The 16,629-nt window shown below is 42.3% G+C and overlaps 2 protein-coding genes across 2 annotated transcripts; both read right to left on the bottom strand.

Annotated features, from left to right (window-relative positions):
• Positions 1 to 1,041: 1,041 nt before the first annotated feature.
• GLYATL3 (glycine-N-acyltransferase like 3) lies at positions 1,042 to 5,471 on the bottom strand (the record flags this gene model as incomplete). Its single annotated transcript, XM_084261303.1, has 5 exons — positions 1,042 to 1,468; positions 2,759 to 2,885; positions 3,201 to 3,327; positions 4,841 to 4,948; positions 5,394 to 5,471. The coding sequence occupies 5 exons, from the start codon at positions 5,469 to 5,471 to the stop codon at positions 1,042 to 1,044; spliced, it is 867 nt and encodes a 288-aa protein (XP_084117429.1).
• A 6,045-nt stretch (positions 5,472 to 11,516) lies between these two features.
• Positions 11,517 to 15,920, bottom strand: CENPQ (centromere protein Q; the record flags this gene model as incomplete). The annotated part of the gene is made up of 8 exons (XM_084261389.1): positions 11,517 to 11,645; positions 11,998 to 12,075; positions 12,332 to 12,451; positions 12,721 to 12,850; positions 13,842 to 13,910; positions 14,164 to 14,278; positions 14,986 to 15,040; positions 15,768 to 15,920. 8 exons carry the CDS (start codon positions 15,918 to 15,920, stop codon positions 11,517 to 11,519), a joined length of 849 nt encoding a protein of 282 aa, XP_084117515.1.
• Between the last annotated feature and the right edge of the window lie 709 nt (positions 15,921 to 16,629).

Genomic DNA, 16,629 nt, shown 5'->3' with positions numbered 1-16,629 from the left:
AGCACTGCAGAGCCCCTGTGGTGAATGTGGCATGTTTGGAGTTTCAGGTCTTCAAAATAGAAGGATTGCTCCAGCTTGACAGGCAGGTGGGTTTGAAGCTGGCTTGGATATAGCCATTTTCCCAAATACCTCATTGAGGCATCTCCCCTTGGGTCTTCCCACAGTATCCCCTGTCTTGCCATTTCTCCTGACAGCAGGTATTGGAGCAAAACTTTTGGGTCTTCTTCCCCAAGCCAGGTGCTGATCATTAGGCTGTAAATAAATAATTACAAGGAGATTCAATTTACTTTAAAGTTGATATGCATAATTAAATTGCTTTAACCCCAGACCCCTAGTACCTCAGGCATTTTGCTTGGCCTTGAGCTGCCAGGCTGCAGGAACAGGTCCTGTGCCATATAAGCCCCACGTGCATGTTTCAGATAATGTAGATGCAACAAACATCAGCGAGTCCTCAACTGCAAACTGCTAGACAGACACTAATGATTAGACACAAAACTGAAAGTGAAAATGCAAAAATTACAGGATTGGTTGCATCATCTTTATTTCCAGAAACAGTTTTGCTCTCCTCTTGGCTTCTTCTAATAATTTCCTTTTAATTTTAAGGAAAAAAAAATTTACAAAGGAGTAGTAAACTTCCCATCTAGATCTGTTTATTTTAGTTTCTGGACTGACAAAGGTATTAGAAAGAGAATTTAGCCTAAGGGTTTTATTTGTTCCAAATCTCAGGAGGCAGAGACTTTTAAAACATCTTGTTAGCAAGCACCCTTTAACCCTTTGCAAGCATCTTGTTAGCAAGCCCCCTGTATCGTTACGACAGTCGATGTCCAAAGAGTAGCCCAAGAGACTGTTGGTATCCCACTTGGCCTTTCAACATCAAATATCTCATATCCCTGAAGCTGGCCTAGACACCCATATCTAGACAAGTAAGTAGCAGCCCAGTCTCCTTTGTCCTTTCTGATCTCACCCAAGTTGTTAAATTCTACCCAAATGCTCCTGCAGTATGCAAAAGTTGATCTGAATGTAGGGGTCTGTGAGGTTTGGCTATAAGTGAGATTTGGCTAAAAACTGAAAAGGTGTATGAATCACTCTGAAAAATGAGCAGGGAAGAAACTGGGCATTCATGCTTTTCAGCAAAGTTACTGATGGCATATTTGTTTCCAGGACATTACCCTGTGCTGGAAAACCACAGCTATGTAATTTCTTAGCTAAAGTGGTAGCCACAAGCCTGCTATAACCCTTCCTCCGATGCTCTGGAAGAGTATAACTATGAATCATGGTGGCAAACTGGTCTGTCAGGCTCCAGGAGAGGGGATACCCCTTGTCATCCAAGACACAGACACTGGGGAAGCAGCAGATGAGGTTAGCAAGGTACTTCAGGCTCCTTGGGTTGCCTCCTCGTGACCAGGTTTTGCTCAGCAGGCTGGCATGGGACATGTCCAGGTAAGTCAATGTTACTTTAGGGTCCATCCTAAAAGACAGTACAGAAAGTATATTAGGCAGAAAGCTGTACCTCATATTCTCCAAGAAACTGTACTAGATTTAAGGCTGTTTTCTCCAGGGAAATAGATTTCCAAGTCTATATCATAAAGAGGAATCAAAGAGAGCTGAGTTCCTTAGGCTGGAGGTTTGGGAATAATCATAGAAGGAAGTGCATCTTCAGTTTAGGTCTGTGTTTATATAAACTCCTGAATTCACTCAACACACTCCAGAGATCTCTTATTCCTTATGAGGACCAGCTGAGGGAGCTGGGGTTGTTTAGTCTCGAGATAAAGAGACTGAGGGGAAGCCTCAATGGTCTCTACAACTGCCTAGAAGGTGGTTGCAGTGAGGTGAGGGTTGGTCTCTTCTCCCTGGTAGCTAATGACAGGACAAGGGGACACAATCTGAAATTGCATCAGGGGAAATTTAGGTTGGGTATTAGGAAAAAAATATTTACTGAAAGGGTTGTTAGATATTGGAACAGGCTGCCCAAAGAGGTGGTTGAATCACCATTCCCGCAGGTGTTTAAAAGAAGAGTAGATGTTGTACTTGGTGACATGGTCTAGTGCTGGGCCTAGCGGGGCTGGATACATGTTTGGACTCAATCTTGAAGGTCTTTTCCAAAAGAAATCATTCTATGATTCTATGATTTCTCCTTGCAGAAAGAGTAGAGAATATGTTAAGAAAGGCAAGGAGCCCCAGTGACACATTAGGAGGCACAGGAGAATGGAAAGGATTTGATTTATAGTCTCTCATCCTCCAAGACTGATAGATTGTCTCTGGGTTTTGAATCCACTGCTGAGAAATTTATTCCAGGAAAAATGGAGCCTCTGGTTTCTCTACTCTACTACTTTGATGTCAGACTGATAACCTGGCCAGCAGAGTGATGTTAGAAGGCTCGAAGCAGTTGGGTAAAGCTCCCTTGTGAAAAACAAACTTTGCAGCAGTCTCGAGTCCAAATATGAAAGCTAAGGAGCTTTGACAAAGGAAGGTCAAAGGAGACAGAAAGCAGACCTGTGGATTCCATGTACAGACAAAGAGAGGAAGGGGTGATGACTATTCTGGAATATAAAACTTCAAAGGTGATAGACGGAATAAAGAAAAATCTCAGTAAGTATTTAAGGGAATAGTTCCTTCCCTATCAAGTAATCCTGTCAGGTTTTTGACCTAGTCACAGAGAAAGCCTGGCACTCTTCCTGATATTTTTGATACAAATGTACATTCAGGAAATTGCTATATTAAGGACATCAGCAAATGAACATGGTGTGCATAGACATACTGAATTCTGACATCTGGCAGCGTGTTCGGGTCCGAAAGGATAACCATCTGGAACAAGGAGATTTTCACATCTACCTGCTTAGATAAAGCCATCATTCTGGATATTTCACATATTCCATCCTGAAGCCCTGTGTATACAAAGATAAATACCAAGGCACTTTAAAAAGAAAGGTGTTATTTATTATTAAAGTCCAATTGTGCACTTTCAATGGAACCAGTCAGGCATTTGAAATCTTCAAAATTATCATGAGATTGTCCCCCCACAATGACTATGATAATGGTTGAAATCCAAAAGATAGAGAAGCCATATCCTCATCTTGTATTCTTACAGAAGGACAAGAAACCTTTCTTTAAGGCAGAATGACAGGATCTGCACTCCATTAAGCCTTTTAAACCAAGTTTATCTATTTGTTTCCTCTAAACCAAGTAAGGCTGCACTGTACCTTGTATCTGAAAAATTTGTCCCCAGTTGACAGCATTTGTATTTTCCAGTAGCTCCTGGTAAGCTTGTAGCTCCTTGTAGAAAACTGCATGAGCATTGGTATAATGGTCATGGTCATCCATCGCGTTCTGGGGAGAAAACAATCAATCTGGAATAATTAAATATTCTCCCCCTTTGCACGCACACACACACACACACACACACCTTTCACACTGGAATCAAAACTCAGTGAAAGCCAACCTCACACAGAACATCAGGGATGGAAGGGACCTTGAAAGATTATCTAGTTCAACCCCACTGCCAGAGAAGGATCACCCAGACTAAAGCACATAGGAACATATCCAGGTGGGTTTGAATGTCTCCAGAGAAGGAGACTCCACAACCTCTCTGGCAGCCTGTCCCAGGGCTCTGCCAGTCTCACAGTGAAAAAGTTTTTTCCTTGTGTTCACATGGAACATCATAAGCTCCATCTTGCATCTCAAAGATTTAACAAATATTAAAAGCTTCAGAGTGGTTTCCTTTAGGACATGTATGTGTTTAGATCAGATACTTAGGAATATGCTTTAGCACAGGATGGGAATGATTGGACTTCATGATATTAAAGGTCTTTTCCAACCTTGTACTTCTGAGATCTTTGGTTGAGAATCTCAAGCAAATTAGCATATTAGCAGAAAGCAGCCATGGTATCAAGTCCTTGTGTACCTAAGGCATGGTAACCCAAACCTGGTGGCAGCTTTTTGAAGTTCTTGTCTAATTCATAGCTCACCTCTACCATCATTTGTCCCAAAAACCTCGCTGTGTTATTTGTTTGCCAATGTCAACATGTTTAGAACACTTTTCTTTTGCTACACAAAAGAGTGCCTGTGCTTGCTCTCTGCCCTGAGCTGAAATAGCAGAGTCTGGCTTCCTCAATACTATTATACTCTCATAGTCTTCAAGACAGGTTGGAAACATTCAAACTGCCAATTAGGCATTGTCCTTGTCCTGATTCCTGCATTGCTGGTTGTCCCAGAGAACATACCAAGGATTAAATTGCACAGACAGTACTCCTTGGAGTACCCCATATAAGACTTACACCAACAAGAGCCTGTCGCCCAGCCTGGAGACACAAATCCATGCAACCCAGAGATTGCTGTATCATGGTGGAGAGGAGGACTGAGACAGTGCCCCCTTCCAGCATCTCTTTAGCACTGTCTGTTATGGAATAAGACTGCAGAAGGACACTTCTTTCACCTTGTAGCCACATCTGCCACATCACAAGCTCACTGAAGCTCTTTTTCTGTCTGCACAAAGACTAGAGAGGCCGAAGAATCCTTGGAAAGTTCAGCCAAGTGGCATGAGCACAGGTAAAATGTGTCTCCATAAGCTATGAAAGTTATTCTTCAGTTGGTACAATCAAGTAGAGTATGTAGTTCATAGGTAAGCTTGGTTAGGCTGTAATTGCTAGGCAGAATGTTTCTGGAAAGAGCAGCCCTCCCTATCGTGGGCTTTGTGCTGGCACCCACCAGGATGCCCTATTGAACATTATGGTTCCCACATGCCCCAATGAGGCCCATCCACAAAGCTCTTGGAACGCTGGAGAGGAGACCCCAGTCATGTTGGATCCACCTCTCAGAAAGATAACAACCCATGTCAATCTACCTCTCTTTGTGGACGGGTGATAACAGCTTTGAAGTCTGGCCATGAGTCCACCACCACTTCCTTCCTGAAGGGGTTACCTCTGTTGATGTTCATCACAGCTCCATAAACCTTCAGGAAGAACAACCAAGAAAAGACAGACAGTTTGAGACACACTAACATGACACCAGAGTTATAAAGAAGAGGCTGAACCAGTGACATGGACCTGAGAGTACACATTTAGATTTTCACCCCACCACACACACACCTCTCTCAGATAGATTGACACCTACACACTCACTGGTAAGGCATATTATCATGACGTTAAACCATTGTCTAATTATGCCAGCCCTAATTACTTTGGATAACAAGTGGACTGGTTTGCTTCTTTCTTTTCTGAAGTACATGGATTTGGGTTAGCAAGCAGGGCCAAACAGATATCTGCAGTCCTCTTAACAGCAAATATTGGTCAGTCCAGAGGAAGCACAACTCTCTCCCCACGGTTTAGATGCCCTGACAAATGTCTTGGTTCACTGACGGAAATACCACAGAAAACAACAGGTTAGCGCTGCGTTACCTTGAGGGACTCAGGGAAACTCCACCTTAGCATTTTCTCCAGCATCTGCAGCTTCATGGAGCATTTGAGCACCAGCATCTTCCTTGCTGGAAAGACACACAAAGTTTAAAGAATCACTCAGAAAACCTGGTCTTGAACCCTGACAGGGATCCAGGGGGAGCCACAGCTTCTCTGGGCACCCTGTATAGTGTTTCACCATCCTCATCATAAAAAATTTCTACCTCATATCAATCTAAATCTACCATATCTAATCTCATCTAAATCTCTCTTCCTACAGTTCAAAGCCACCTCCCTTGTCCTGTCACTCCCTGCCCTTGCATTCAGTCCCTCCCCATCTTTCCCATAGCCCCTGTAGGTGCTGGAAGGATGTGGAAGGGTCTCTCTGGAGCCTTCTGTTCTCCAGGCTGAACAAGCCCAATTTGGGGCAGTTTATCTCCCAGAGTAACTTCTTCAACAAAGGAGTTACTGCAAGAATGACAGCCACAAGTCTGATTAGTGAAACAGCTGCCTTGCCATTGCAGTGTATTTTTCTTTCACCTTTTGCTCTAAAACCTAAGTAACCCATTGAAAGCAGCAGAGTTATGGTCCCAGGCAAAGAAAGAACCTAAAACCCAATCCCCAAAAAAACCCCTGAGAAGCAATAAAAATGTGTCTTCACTTAAGAAGTCCAAGGAAATAATTAAAATCCTAAATTTTCTCAGATGCATCACATCTTTCAACCTCTCTTTTGCCTGTTCAATGTGCACCAATTAATCTTAAAAGCATTTCCCTTTGCTGCAGTTCATTATAAATCTTAATATACCTTAGAAATTATTGCAGCAATCAAGTATCCACCTTACTACTAATGAACATCTTTTAAGCAGCCACCTCTCAGGACCACCGATGAAGCAATAAATCCTGTAGCAGGGGCTTGGTGGTCATCCAACCTCAGCTCCCATGTTTGCTTAGACACTATATACCTACTGCAGAGGTACTGGCACAACAAATCTATCACAAGGCAACAACAATCAGGAGTTATTCTGATTTTCCTATGTTTTGAAAGGGAATAAAGAGCACCTGGGTACTACAGATGTTGGTCTTAGCATTGATGACTTATCTTGTCAGTGCTAAATATTAACTCTATAGTTGATTTACTGCAAGTTTGTCAAGGAGTCTCTCCAAGATGATTGCTGTGGCTGATGTTATCCATGGAAAAAGGCTTCTAATCACCTAATGCACTGTGCCAGTCTGGCCATTTTCTTAATTTAATTCAGATTGTATATATTGTATTGTTTTTTCTAAAGGCTTTTTCGTCTCCTAACTCCAACCTTCCTTCCAGGCTATGTTTGGATCTCAAAGAGTTAGTCCAGTTTCCAAGCGACAAAGCTTTGTTTAACAGAGTAATCACACAACAATGGGCACTAAATCTCTCTTACTGTTATCCCCAGCAGACAGATTAAGGGTTGAATAAACATTAGCACATTTACACAATCTGCTTCCCAGGTTGGGTTAGAGATGTGAACACAACAAGGTAGCAAAGCTCAGGCTGTCCCACTAAGACACCTTTCTTAGACAAGTAAATATCTTTCTAGCATCCAAGTGAACGACCAACAGTCTCAAGCCATCCCCTTGTTCCTTGTCTTGCTTCACCAAACATTTTTTTAAAATAAACTTGCCCATTCTACAATCACGTGGCATATTTACCTTTCTGGAAGCTTATACTGCATTTTCTCACCGTTTTCAAGGGGAAAAATGCCTCTGTGTCACACTATACACACAACTATACCTAAACTAACACGTATATCAATGCTAAAGGCAGCAGTGATAGGTGTTTGCATATACAACTACTTTTACTTAAGGACTGTACTTACACTTGGAAGTGTTTTCAGACTGAAAACAAATATTAAATTGATAAACTACTTGATCACTTACCTAGTTTCAAGTGTTGTAGCTCGTCCTTCCAAAGTACAATGGCAAACTTGAAGTTAGGAAACAATAAAAGGCATCTATTTTGCAGCTGCTGCTGCATGGGGAATGACAGGAGTCCTTGTCCAGAACCCAAAAGCTAGAAATTTATAATGCAAATTGTTCTAAACTGGTATGCTGTGCCTGAAAGCTGCTTTTAGGTGGATTTTTTTTGGGGGGGAGGGGAGTGGGGTGATGCTGGAAATAAAATTCAGAGCCAGCCACACCTTCAGAAGAGGAGGGACTCTGCAAGCATAGTTAGTAAAGTATCACAAGGCTTGCTGTCAAGAGTATAGGCTCTACCAGGAACCTTTCCTTTTTTCATTAGGACATTTAATCTCTTTGCATTCATACCGGTGAATGATCTGCTTTGCGCATAATTATCCTTTTCCTTCTCAGTGGCAGTGAAATTAAAGGAGTTCTCATTCTCAGTGCCAAGCCACTTACCATGAGGAACCTCAGAGCCTGAGATAAACAGAGACACATTCTGCCAAAAAGAAAACCTGCCCAGCAAAGCAGACCCAAACATCATTTTGAGGTTTCAGCCCTGTTAACCCTAGTTTTTCAGCTGTTCCTGTCAATCCAGTTTGAGGATGCTAACCCATATTGTCCTCTTGATTTGGACTTGATAACTGATAGCACCAGACACAAGAGTCAACATAGAAGGAACACTGAAGTGGTGCAGTTAAGCACATGCAGAAAGATGCTTTATTTGAATGTAAGGGTTGATGGAGGACAGATTGATATTCCTGCTATGCCTTAAGAAATCCGTGGCTTGTAACTTACCTACTTTAGGCCAAGGTTTGTGGAATTGAAGTTTCAGATGCTCCCAGGTCCAATCTCACAAGTTCCCAGCTCCAGGTACACTGAACAGTGAAACCTCTCTAATCTCACCAAAACCCACAAATCCATCATTCTGCAACTCTACCCAAGGGCATCCACCACCAAATAAATCAAGCTAAGCCCATCGCCGAAGAGACTGGGTTTACACTCCTTTTTTATCTTGTCCTGTTTATGTATATATGTCAATGCCAAAGTAACAGCAGCCACAGCCAGCCTATCATCAATCACACAGTGTCAGGGGAAAAAACCCATGGATGATGGCTTGCTTTGGTCAGCATCCATCCCTGAAGTGCAGTACTTCTGCAGGCCATGATGGCTTTGTGCTGCGTTTACACAGTGTCAGGATTACTGTGTGCAGCTTTGAGGACCACAGTACAAGAGGGAGGCAGAACAATTGGAGAATGTCCAGAGGAGGGTAACAAGGATGGGAAAGGGTCTGGAAGGGAAGTCTTACGAGGAAGCTGAAATCCCTTAGCTTGTTCAGCCTGGAGGAGGCTGAGCAGAGACCTCAATGTGGTCTGTGGCTTCCTGATGGGGGGTAAAAGGGCAGGTGCCAGTCTCCTCTCTTTAGTGACCAGGGATAGAACCCAAGGGAACAATGTGAAGCTGCGCCAGGGGAAGTTCAGGTTGGATGTTAGGAAGAGGTTCTGTACTGAGATGAGGGTCAGGCACTGGAACAGGCTCGCTAGGGAAGTGGCCACAGCACTGGAGCTGTGGCAGGCTCTGACTTGGCTGGCCCTGGGTGGAGCCAGGAGTTGGACTCAGTGGTCCTTATGGGTCCCTGCCAGCTCAGGGGATTCTGTGAGTCTAAGGCTCAGCAGGTGAATGTTATTCAGCATTTCCCTGCATTATCATAGAATGGCAGGGGTTGGAAGGGACCCCAAGGATCATAATGCTCCAATGCCCCTGCCAGGCAGGGCTACCAACCTCAGGCCTGGATCTACACAAGGTTGCCCAGGGCCCCATCCAACCTGGCCTTGAACACTTCCAGGGACGGGCCATCCACTACCTCTCTGGGGAGCCTGTTCCAGCACCTCACCACTCTTTCTGTAAAGAACTTCCCCCTAATATCTAATCTAAACCTTCCTTCCTTTAGTTTCAATCCATTCCCCTTGTCCTGCCATTGTCTATCCTTTTAAAAAGTGGAATCCCCTCCTGCTTGTAAGCTCCCTTCAGGTACTGGAAGGCTGCAATGAGGTCCCCCCACAGCCTTCTCTTCTCCAGGCTGAACAAGCCCAGCTTCCCCAGCCTCTCTTCATAGGGCAGGTGCTCCCCCTTGACCAGGTGTCTATGAATAACTAATCTAGTTATCTTTGCATGGTACAACCAGTTTTAAACAGCCAACAGCAACAAGCAGTTAATTGTCTCTCAAATGAGATATGACTCATAGAACGACACAGTATAGAGAAATACAGGCAGAGTTTGACAGCAGATGCCTTGAGAAAAGTTGATACAGGATGTGGTGCAGGGAAGTACAGGTAGGGGGTGGTAAGTGATGTGACAGTAAAGTGCAATGAGGATGGTATGAAAAGAGTCTCAGCCCAGAAGACCCTTCAAGCTACAACGAACTCACCCACAAAAAGAACTGGAAAAAACGTTTTAAGAGTAACAAAGAAATATTTCAAGTATTTTTATACATTTTCATGTGATTCAATAAAAAGCACATACAAACTGAGCCTGCTTTTAATTATAATAAACACAGCAACTGAGGAGGCTTTTGATCTTTCATGTGAGAACACATCATTAGCTCAAGTTTCATGACAAGTAGCAGCAGCCTGTAACCAAAAGAACAAGCATTTGTACAGTAAGTCATTGTAGATGTGTGAGTGGATGTGAAGTGCCCACATAAGCTGCACTGTTGCTGCCCTTCTCAGCTGGGCAGGGGAGAGAAACAGTGAAAGGCTCTTGTGAGCTAAGGGCAAAGAGAGATACTGTCTCACTCACCAGTTACTGTCACAGGCAAAACAGATTCAATGAGGAATAAAATTAATCTAACTTATTATCAAGCAAAACTGAGTAATGGAGAAAGAAACCCCAAACCTTACCACACCTTCCCTCACCCCTCTCTTCTTCCCAGGCTCCACACCACATCCCATTTCCCTCCCTCCTCCCCCAGCAGCACAGGGGGATGGGGAATGGGGGTTGGGATCAGCGCATAGCTCATGTCCACTACTCCTTCCTGTTCAGGAGAGAACTCCTCACACTCTGCCCCTGCTCCAGCATGGGACCCCTCCCACAGCAGATAATCCTCCAGTAACTTCTCCAACAGGAGTCCATCCCACATCAGTTCTTCATTAACTGCTCCAGTGTGAGTGCCTTCCACAGAGTGACCTTCAGAACCAGACTGCTTCAGTGTTAGTCCTCTGCAAGGTCACAAGTCCCCTGGGCAAGCCTGCTCCAGTTAAATGAACTATCCCAGAGGCACTACCACCATCAGTGATGGGCTCAGCTTTGGCCTTGTTGGACATGGAAGCTTCTAGCAGCTTCTTGCAGAAGCCACCCCTGCAGCCCCACTGCTACCAAAACCCTGCCCTGCAAACCCAAAACAGGAACACTGCTGTTTTCCAGCAAATAATTCTACAGGAGAAAGAACATTGTAACAACTGAATCTCTTTAAGGCAGAAGGTCTGGCATGGAAAAAATACACCCAAAGTGCATTAGTTTTGACTAAATTTTCTTTCTCTGACAAAGAATTAAGGTGACCACAAAACTTATGGGTGGGGTGTTTTTTTTTTTTTTTTTTTTAAAGTGGTGAATGTAAAAAAATCCTGGATTTTGATAAAAATCAATAATTTTCTGCCACGGAGGACTTCAACTTTTTTAATAAAAGTTCAACAAAAGATTTACAACTAATCACAGGGAAGTATTTCTACTACATGTTTCATGCCTAAAGAGGAATTAACTCCAAACCAAAATGGTTGTTTTTTGGCCAGAGATTCTACCTTCACATATTTACAGATATGATACACACAACTCCAAATGCAACGGACAAGGCTGCCTTGTTCTATAAAAAGCCCAAATGAACCAGGGTTCCATCTCTCTTCTCCTACGACAGTATAAATCATCATTAGGAGTCATCACAGGTCCAAAAGAAAAAATAACCACCACAACAACCCTGTGACTCAACACCTGAACGAGTGAAGTCCCAGAACATATCTAAGGATTTATATATGAATATTCACAGGAAAATGTTTTAAGGAAAAAGTCAGCAGTCACAACATTAAAGCCATTAGGAAGAAAGTGCCATTTCCACAACCAGAATCCTGCTGCTCTATGTTAACAACATGCTGGCACAGGTTATCTTCTTCAAAGGATACTCTGTATTATTTGGGTTTCTTAAAGTAAATCCACCTTCTCATAGGTCTTTTCAATGAGGGTTAACATGTTCTTCATGTCAGCTGACTGCTGAATAGTGTTCATATCCTTTAAAAGACCCTTCTGGTCTTTTATCTTCAAAATTTCTTCCTGAAGAAAGAAGAGTAACACATAACAAATAAACAAGTAAAACCCAGTTTTGATGGAGGAAAATGAAAAATTTCACTTTTATGCAGCCTAGCTGTACCCAAATACAGCTAAGACAAAAAGGATTCAAAGACACAAAACTAAAGTCTTCCTTCCATCAGTTAGAGAGATGTATGATTACAGGTTCCCTAGTACTGTAGGGCTCCTCAGAAAAGACACTTGATCTTTTAAATGGCAGGTTCTCCACACAAAAACCACACAACAACTCCAGATACTTCAGAATTGTGCCCTCTGACAGAGGTTAAATGACAGCAGTATGTTCTTCTGCTTTTCTTCTCATATATTGCATGCTTACCTGCAAAGTAGGTGCCTGGAAACTCTGCTTGGGGAGTTCTGGAAGGTGGAGTGTTCCACTGCTGTTTTCCTGCAAGACCTAAAAGGGGAAAAAAAAGACAGACAAAACACTGCAGAACCAAACATCAAGCACAGAAGTAGGAAAATAAACTTGCTGTCATCATCCAACTTCTGAAAACTAAAACGTCTTCATTTTGCAGCTCGGGTTGGGAAGATCAAAGTTAGATTCCCAAAGACAGAAAAGGCCTTCCTCATACAACACACTGCAGAGAACAGCTTGTATCAGCTAGTTCTGGAATTCTGTGGAGGAAGGCACAAGCATCTATTGGAAATACCTTCCTGGCCTTTTTTTCATCTTCTTCTAACTGGTCCTTGAGCACCTGGATTTTACACTGCAGTTGCTGCAAAGTTTCTTCAATGCATTCTGCTGATCGCTCAGCTTCATTTATTTCTTCCTAAGACAAAATAGACAGAAAACCAGAATAAAATTTACTTTAGAGATGGTGAATTTTTCATGTAGAAAATAGTGATAATAAGCATCATCTGAGTCACTGGGAAAAAAAAAAAACTTGAAAAAGATACACTGCTTCATAGCAAAGGTGAGTGACAGTGATGAACAGCAGGCAACTCTTCTACAGCTGCACAGGCCTAGCTATCAGTCCTGCTACAAGTTACAAAACACTGAGCAGCAGCAGCCAGGTAAGATATTTTCTTTCCTTCATACCTGCAATTGTGTCAAAGACTCTTCATTTGTCTCAAGCATTTGTTTCTCTGCCATACGAAGCCTGGCAACGTTCTTCAGATGGTCCAGCCTCCCTGAAGGCACCTTTAACCTCTTGAAGACTCTCAGCACCCTTTATTATAGGAAAAGGAAAGCATGATTTGCTTGGAGTTCTTTGCAAAGCAAAAAGACGACTGGCTAATGACATATCTGGGGAAAAACTAAACTTGATTTAAACCAATTGCTGCCAGTTAAGTAAAGCATTTTAGTTAAATCTGTAAATGCTTTTGTGAATGTGATATATAGCTTTATGACAGAGGAAGAACTTTAGGTTGCTCTCAAAGGTCTTACTGAGGAAGACCTGAATTCGTCCAAGTTGGATCTGCCTCTTCGATCCAACACCAAACCACCACAAGTTTTCCATGCATCTCAGATGAGACTGCAGGAGTCTGGCAACTCAGAAATCAGACCCAACATGTAACAAATTAAACATTTAAAAAAAAAGAAAACCATTTATGAAAAAACAGCTCCTCATTTTTGAATCCTGAGGGACTCCAAGGACAAAGAAAGCAACGCAGATGCTCAGGTCATATGTTAAGAGCCTGGCGTATCAGCACACATGCACACAATAATTCTCAGATGCTCAAGCATACCCATTTACTCCTACAAAGACATAAATTACTCTAAGACAAAATTTCACCACTCTTTGAAGTAACTTAAGCAATCAGAAAATTAACTTGCTGTTCAGAAAATTTATCTCTAACTGCTCTTGCTGACATCATAATATAACAAAATAAATAGTTGCCCACAAATTTAAACCTTGTATACAGAGCACAAAGCTGATTCAAAGAACAGCTCCTAGGTTCTGGTACTCATATAGTAGTTAAAGTGGGTCTTTCAACTGTTGCTGGGCCACTTCAATCTATGACAAGATATTTGTCTCCATGATTTTGCACCAACTCTCCCTTCCAGAATTCCTAAATGCGATTGCTCCCAGGAGGAATTCTATAAGCACAGTACAAAGCAACTGGGTAAACTAAATCTCTTCTCCTGGCTTTTTTTTTGGGGGGGGTAAGGGGTTTTGAGTTTGGTTTTGGTTTAATTTTGAAATTATAATTTCTTACCTTCCTTTCAGTAAATTGAGGTGCTTCTGAACATTATCTTTTCTCTCTCTTTGTTGGTACAAAACAGATCTGGGAGGAAAAATAAAGTCAGAACTTTAATCACAAAGCCTGCAAGTACAGAGAACGCATCAAGTGAAGTAAACAGTCAGAACTTCTCTGGCTAAAAATTTTCAACTTCAACTTCAGATAGAGAGTGTTAAACATACCCAGCCAGCCACATCTCCTAGAAAAGCTCCAAAGCTTTTCTATTTAAATAATGTTATGAGTTTTATTTTATTATTTATAGGGACAAAGAACAACCATAGGAATATTTGCAACTTACAGTATTACTGAATCCATTAGAGTTTCCAGAAACCGTGTACTGCTCTCTGAGAGAGTCTGCCAAGATCTCATTTTAGCACTGGTTACCTTCACTTTTTTTGAAGAACCTTTTTCTCCTGTTAACAGAAAGAAAAAAAAAGGGGGGGGGAGGAAGATAAGATGTGTCAAATCTGGTTCAAGAGCTTTGTGACTCAATTCAGTCAGATCGTCATCAGAGGTGTAACATGTTTTTCCATGTCACAAAACTATTAGGACAGATCTATCCATGTAATAGAAGATACTTATTATCAGCAAGTCACAAGTTGTTCAAAAAGCACAAAATGGATGAAGGTTTTATATTACAGCAGTTTTATTCTAAACAGCTACAATCCCAAAATTATTGGCAGTACAAATGAGAAAAGCCAGAATAAAAAGAAATAAAGAGAGTGGGAATACACATTAGCAAGAAACTCGATGCAGCAGGGGCATCACCTCATTTGTGTGTTTAACACAGGACATGCCAAGCTTAAGGCAGAAAGTTAACAGAGAATACAATGACCTGTGAAGAGAAAGAAAAACGTTCTGTGTGCTTGTGGGAGTCTTGCAAGAGAAGAACACTACTTGCAAACATAAGCATGATTAATATGTGCATATGCAACACCTGCAATACAAATGCACACTGGCTAAGACTGTGCTGGGAATACTCACTGTTACTGTTCAGAGAGAAAACTGACATCTCAGACACCCTTGACTTCAACAGCACAATTACTACTTTCTGTCTCGGTGTTTTTTTCAAAACACTGAATTTGAACATGGCAAACATAAGGAAAGAATATCGTCCTACCTGCTGGGGAATAGCCCCCATGTTCCTTAGCTTTCCTTTTGACTGCCTGAGTGACCTGAAGAAAAGAAAAATTTACAGCCAATATGGGAATTTTGAAACAACTTCTGTTGTGCAACCAACCATTCATTTACTACTAGCAACCTGCTATAAAAAGACTGTCAAAACACTTCAGTGCTTGACTGGGGTGTGTTGCTGTTGACAGCAGAACACACTTTTTGATAGAATTGCAAAACAGTAATTCATCTCAAGCAGGATAAAGAAAGCACAGCTTTTACTTTCCTCCATTCCAAGAATGAAGTCATGAAACAAACGCACAAAACATCTGGCTATCCAGCTGCATCTTCAGATCATGAGGTTCTTAAGCGGTTAAGCAAGCTCTCTCCAACAGAAAGCTGCCAGAGTGAACCTGGAGACATACAGACAATATTTTCCAGAACTGAATAAGCATCACCCGAGCTGCACAAACTCTTGATTTTATCACTCTGTTCAAACAGACACTACACAGCTCTTCGACACTACACAGACAACTTGTCTTTCTATTAATCAGCAGGCAATGCTTCACTCTACTTGTCACAAGTATAGTGGCACCCAACTAGAAATTCTGGAAACCGGGAAGCAACTACACCAGTGGGCTTCAAAAAAACTTAGTGCTGGACAATCCCTCAAGAGGACTAGGTTTACTTAGTAAAATATTTACTATAAATTCCAGTAGAAAACGGCATTTTCCCCTCTCCCCCCCCCCGGTTATTTTTCTAACTTGTTTGATCCAAAATAACAATTACCTTTCTTTTTTGATCTTGCTGCCTTTCTTCTCCATCTGTGCCCTTTTTTTTTCTGGAAGGTCCTTCTCGATTTTGTGATTTAAAGGTCTTTTTTGCTGATGCCCCACCAGCAGCCTTTCCCATTTTACAGGAAGATGAAGGATGGTGTTTCATTACCTGTAAACTGAACAAAACATGAAGAAACAAAATAAACACTTAACCCAGGCTACAATCCATACAGTACAAAGCACACACTTAACAAACGAAAAGACGGAAATAGCCTGTGCTGAAAGAGCCCAAACGCACTCGTACTTGCTAACAAAAAGCCTAAATCTTGCATACTTATCTAAGACCAGGTCCACTAAAGTGCACCCCAGTTGGCCTTTCACACAGCTCTTACATGTTCAACGTTTCTTTCTGAGTTTAAAAACCCGTACATCTGTATGCTAAAGAGCAACAGTGCAATGGCAACTACACTAAGAACAGCCCAATTTGTTATTAAAGGCTTCCAACAACAGAAACTCTTTATCTTCCTAACACAAATCAGTGCGGTCATGCTCTTACCTGACCACAACGCTCCTTGCTGCATTTTAAACCTACAGCTTCTTTTCTTACTCACTCTGGAGGAAGAGGGAAAAGGATTCCAGCAGAAGAGAGCAATCGGTACACCCCGGCAGCCCTCTCTTTTCCCAGCACCGCGGCTCAGGTGCACCGAACTTTTATCACGGCCTCAGGCAGCTCCCTCCCTCAGGCAGAGGCCTCGTCACGGCTCGACAGGCGACAACCGCGACCCACACCAGGTAAATAAGCTCTGCCTCCTTCTCCCCCAGGTTAACTGCCGATGCTGTAAGGCAGCCTTCGCAGCGTGCCTCAGCGTGAGGCG

Source organism: Gallinula chloropus (assembly GCF_964237585.1).
Source record: "Gallinula chloropus genome assembly, chromosome: 3".
Taxonomy (NCBI): Eukaryota; Metazoa; Chordata; class Aves; order Gruiformes; family Rallidae; genus Gallinula; species Gallinula chloropus.
Note: the sequence above shows the minus strand (reverse complement) of the source record. Positions and strands in the feature narration are given on the sequence as shown.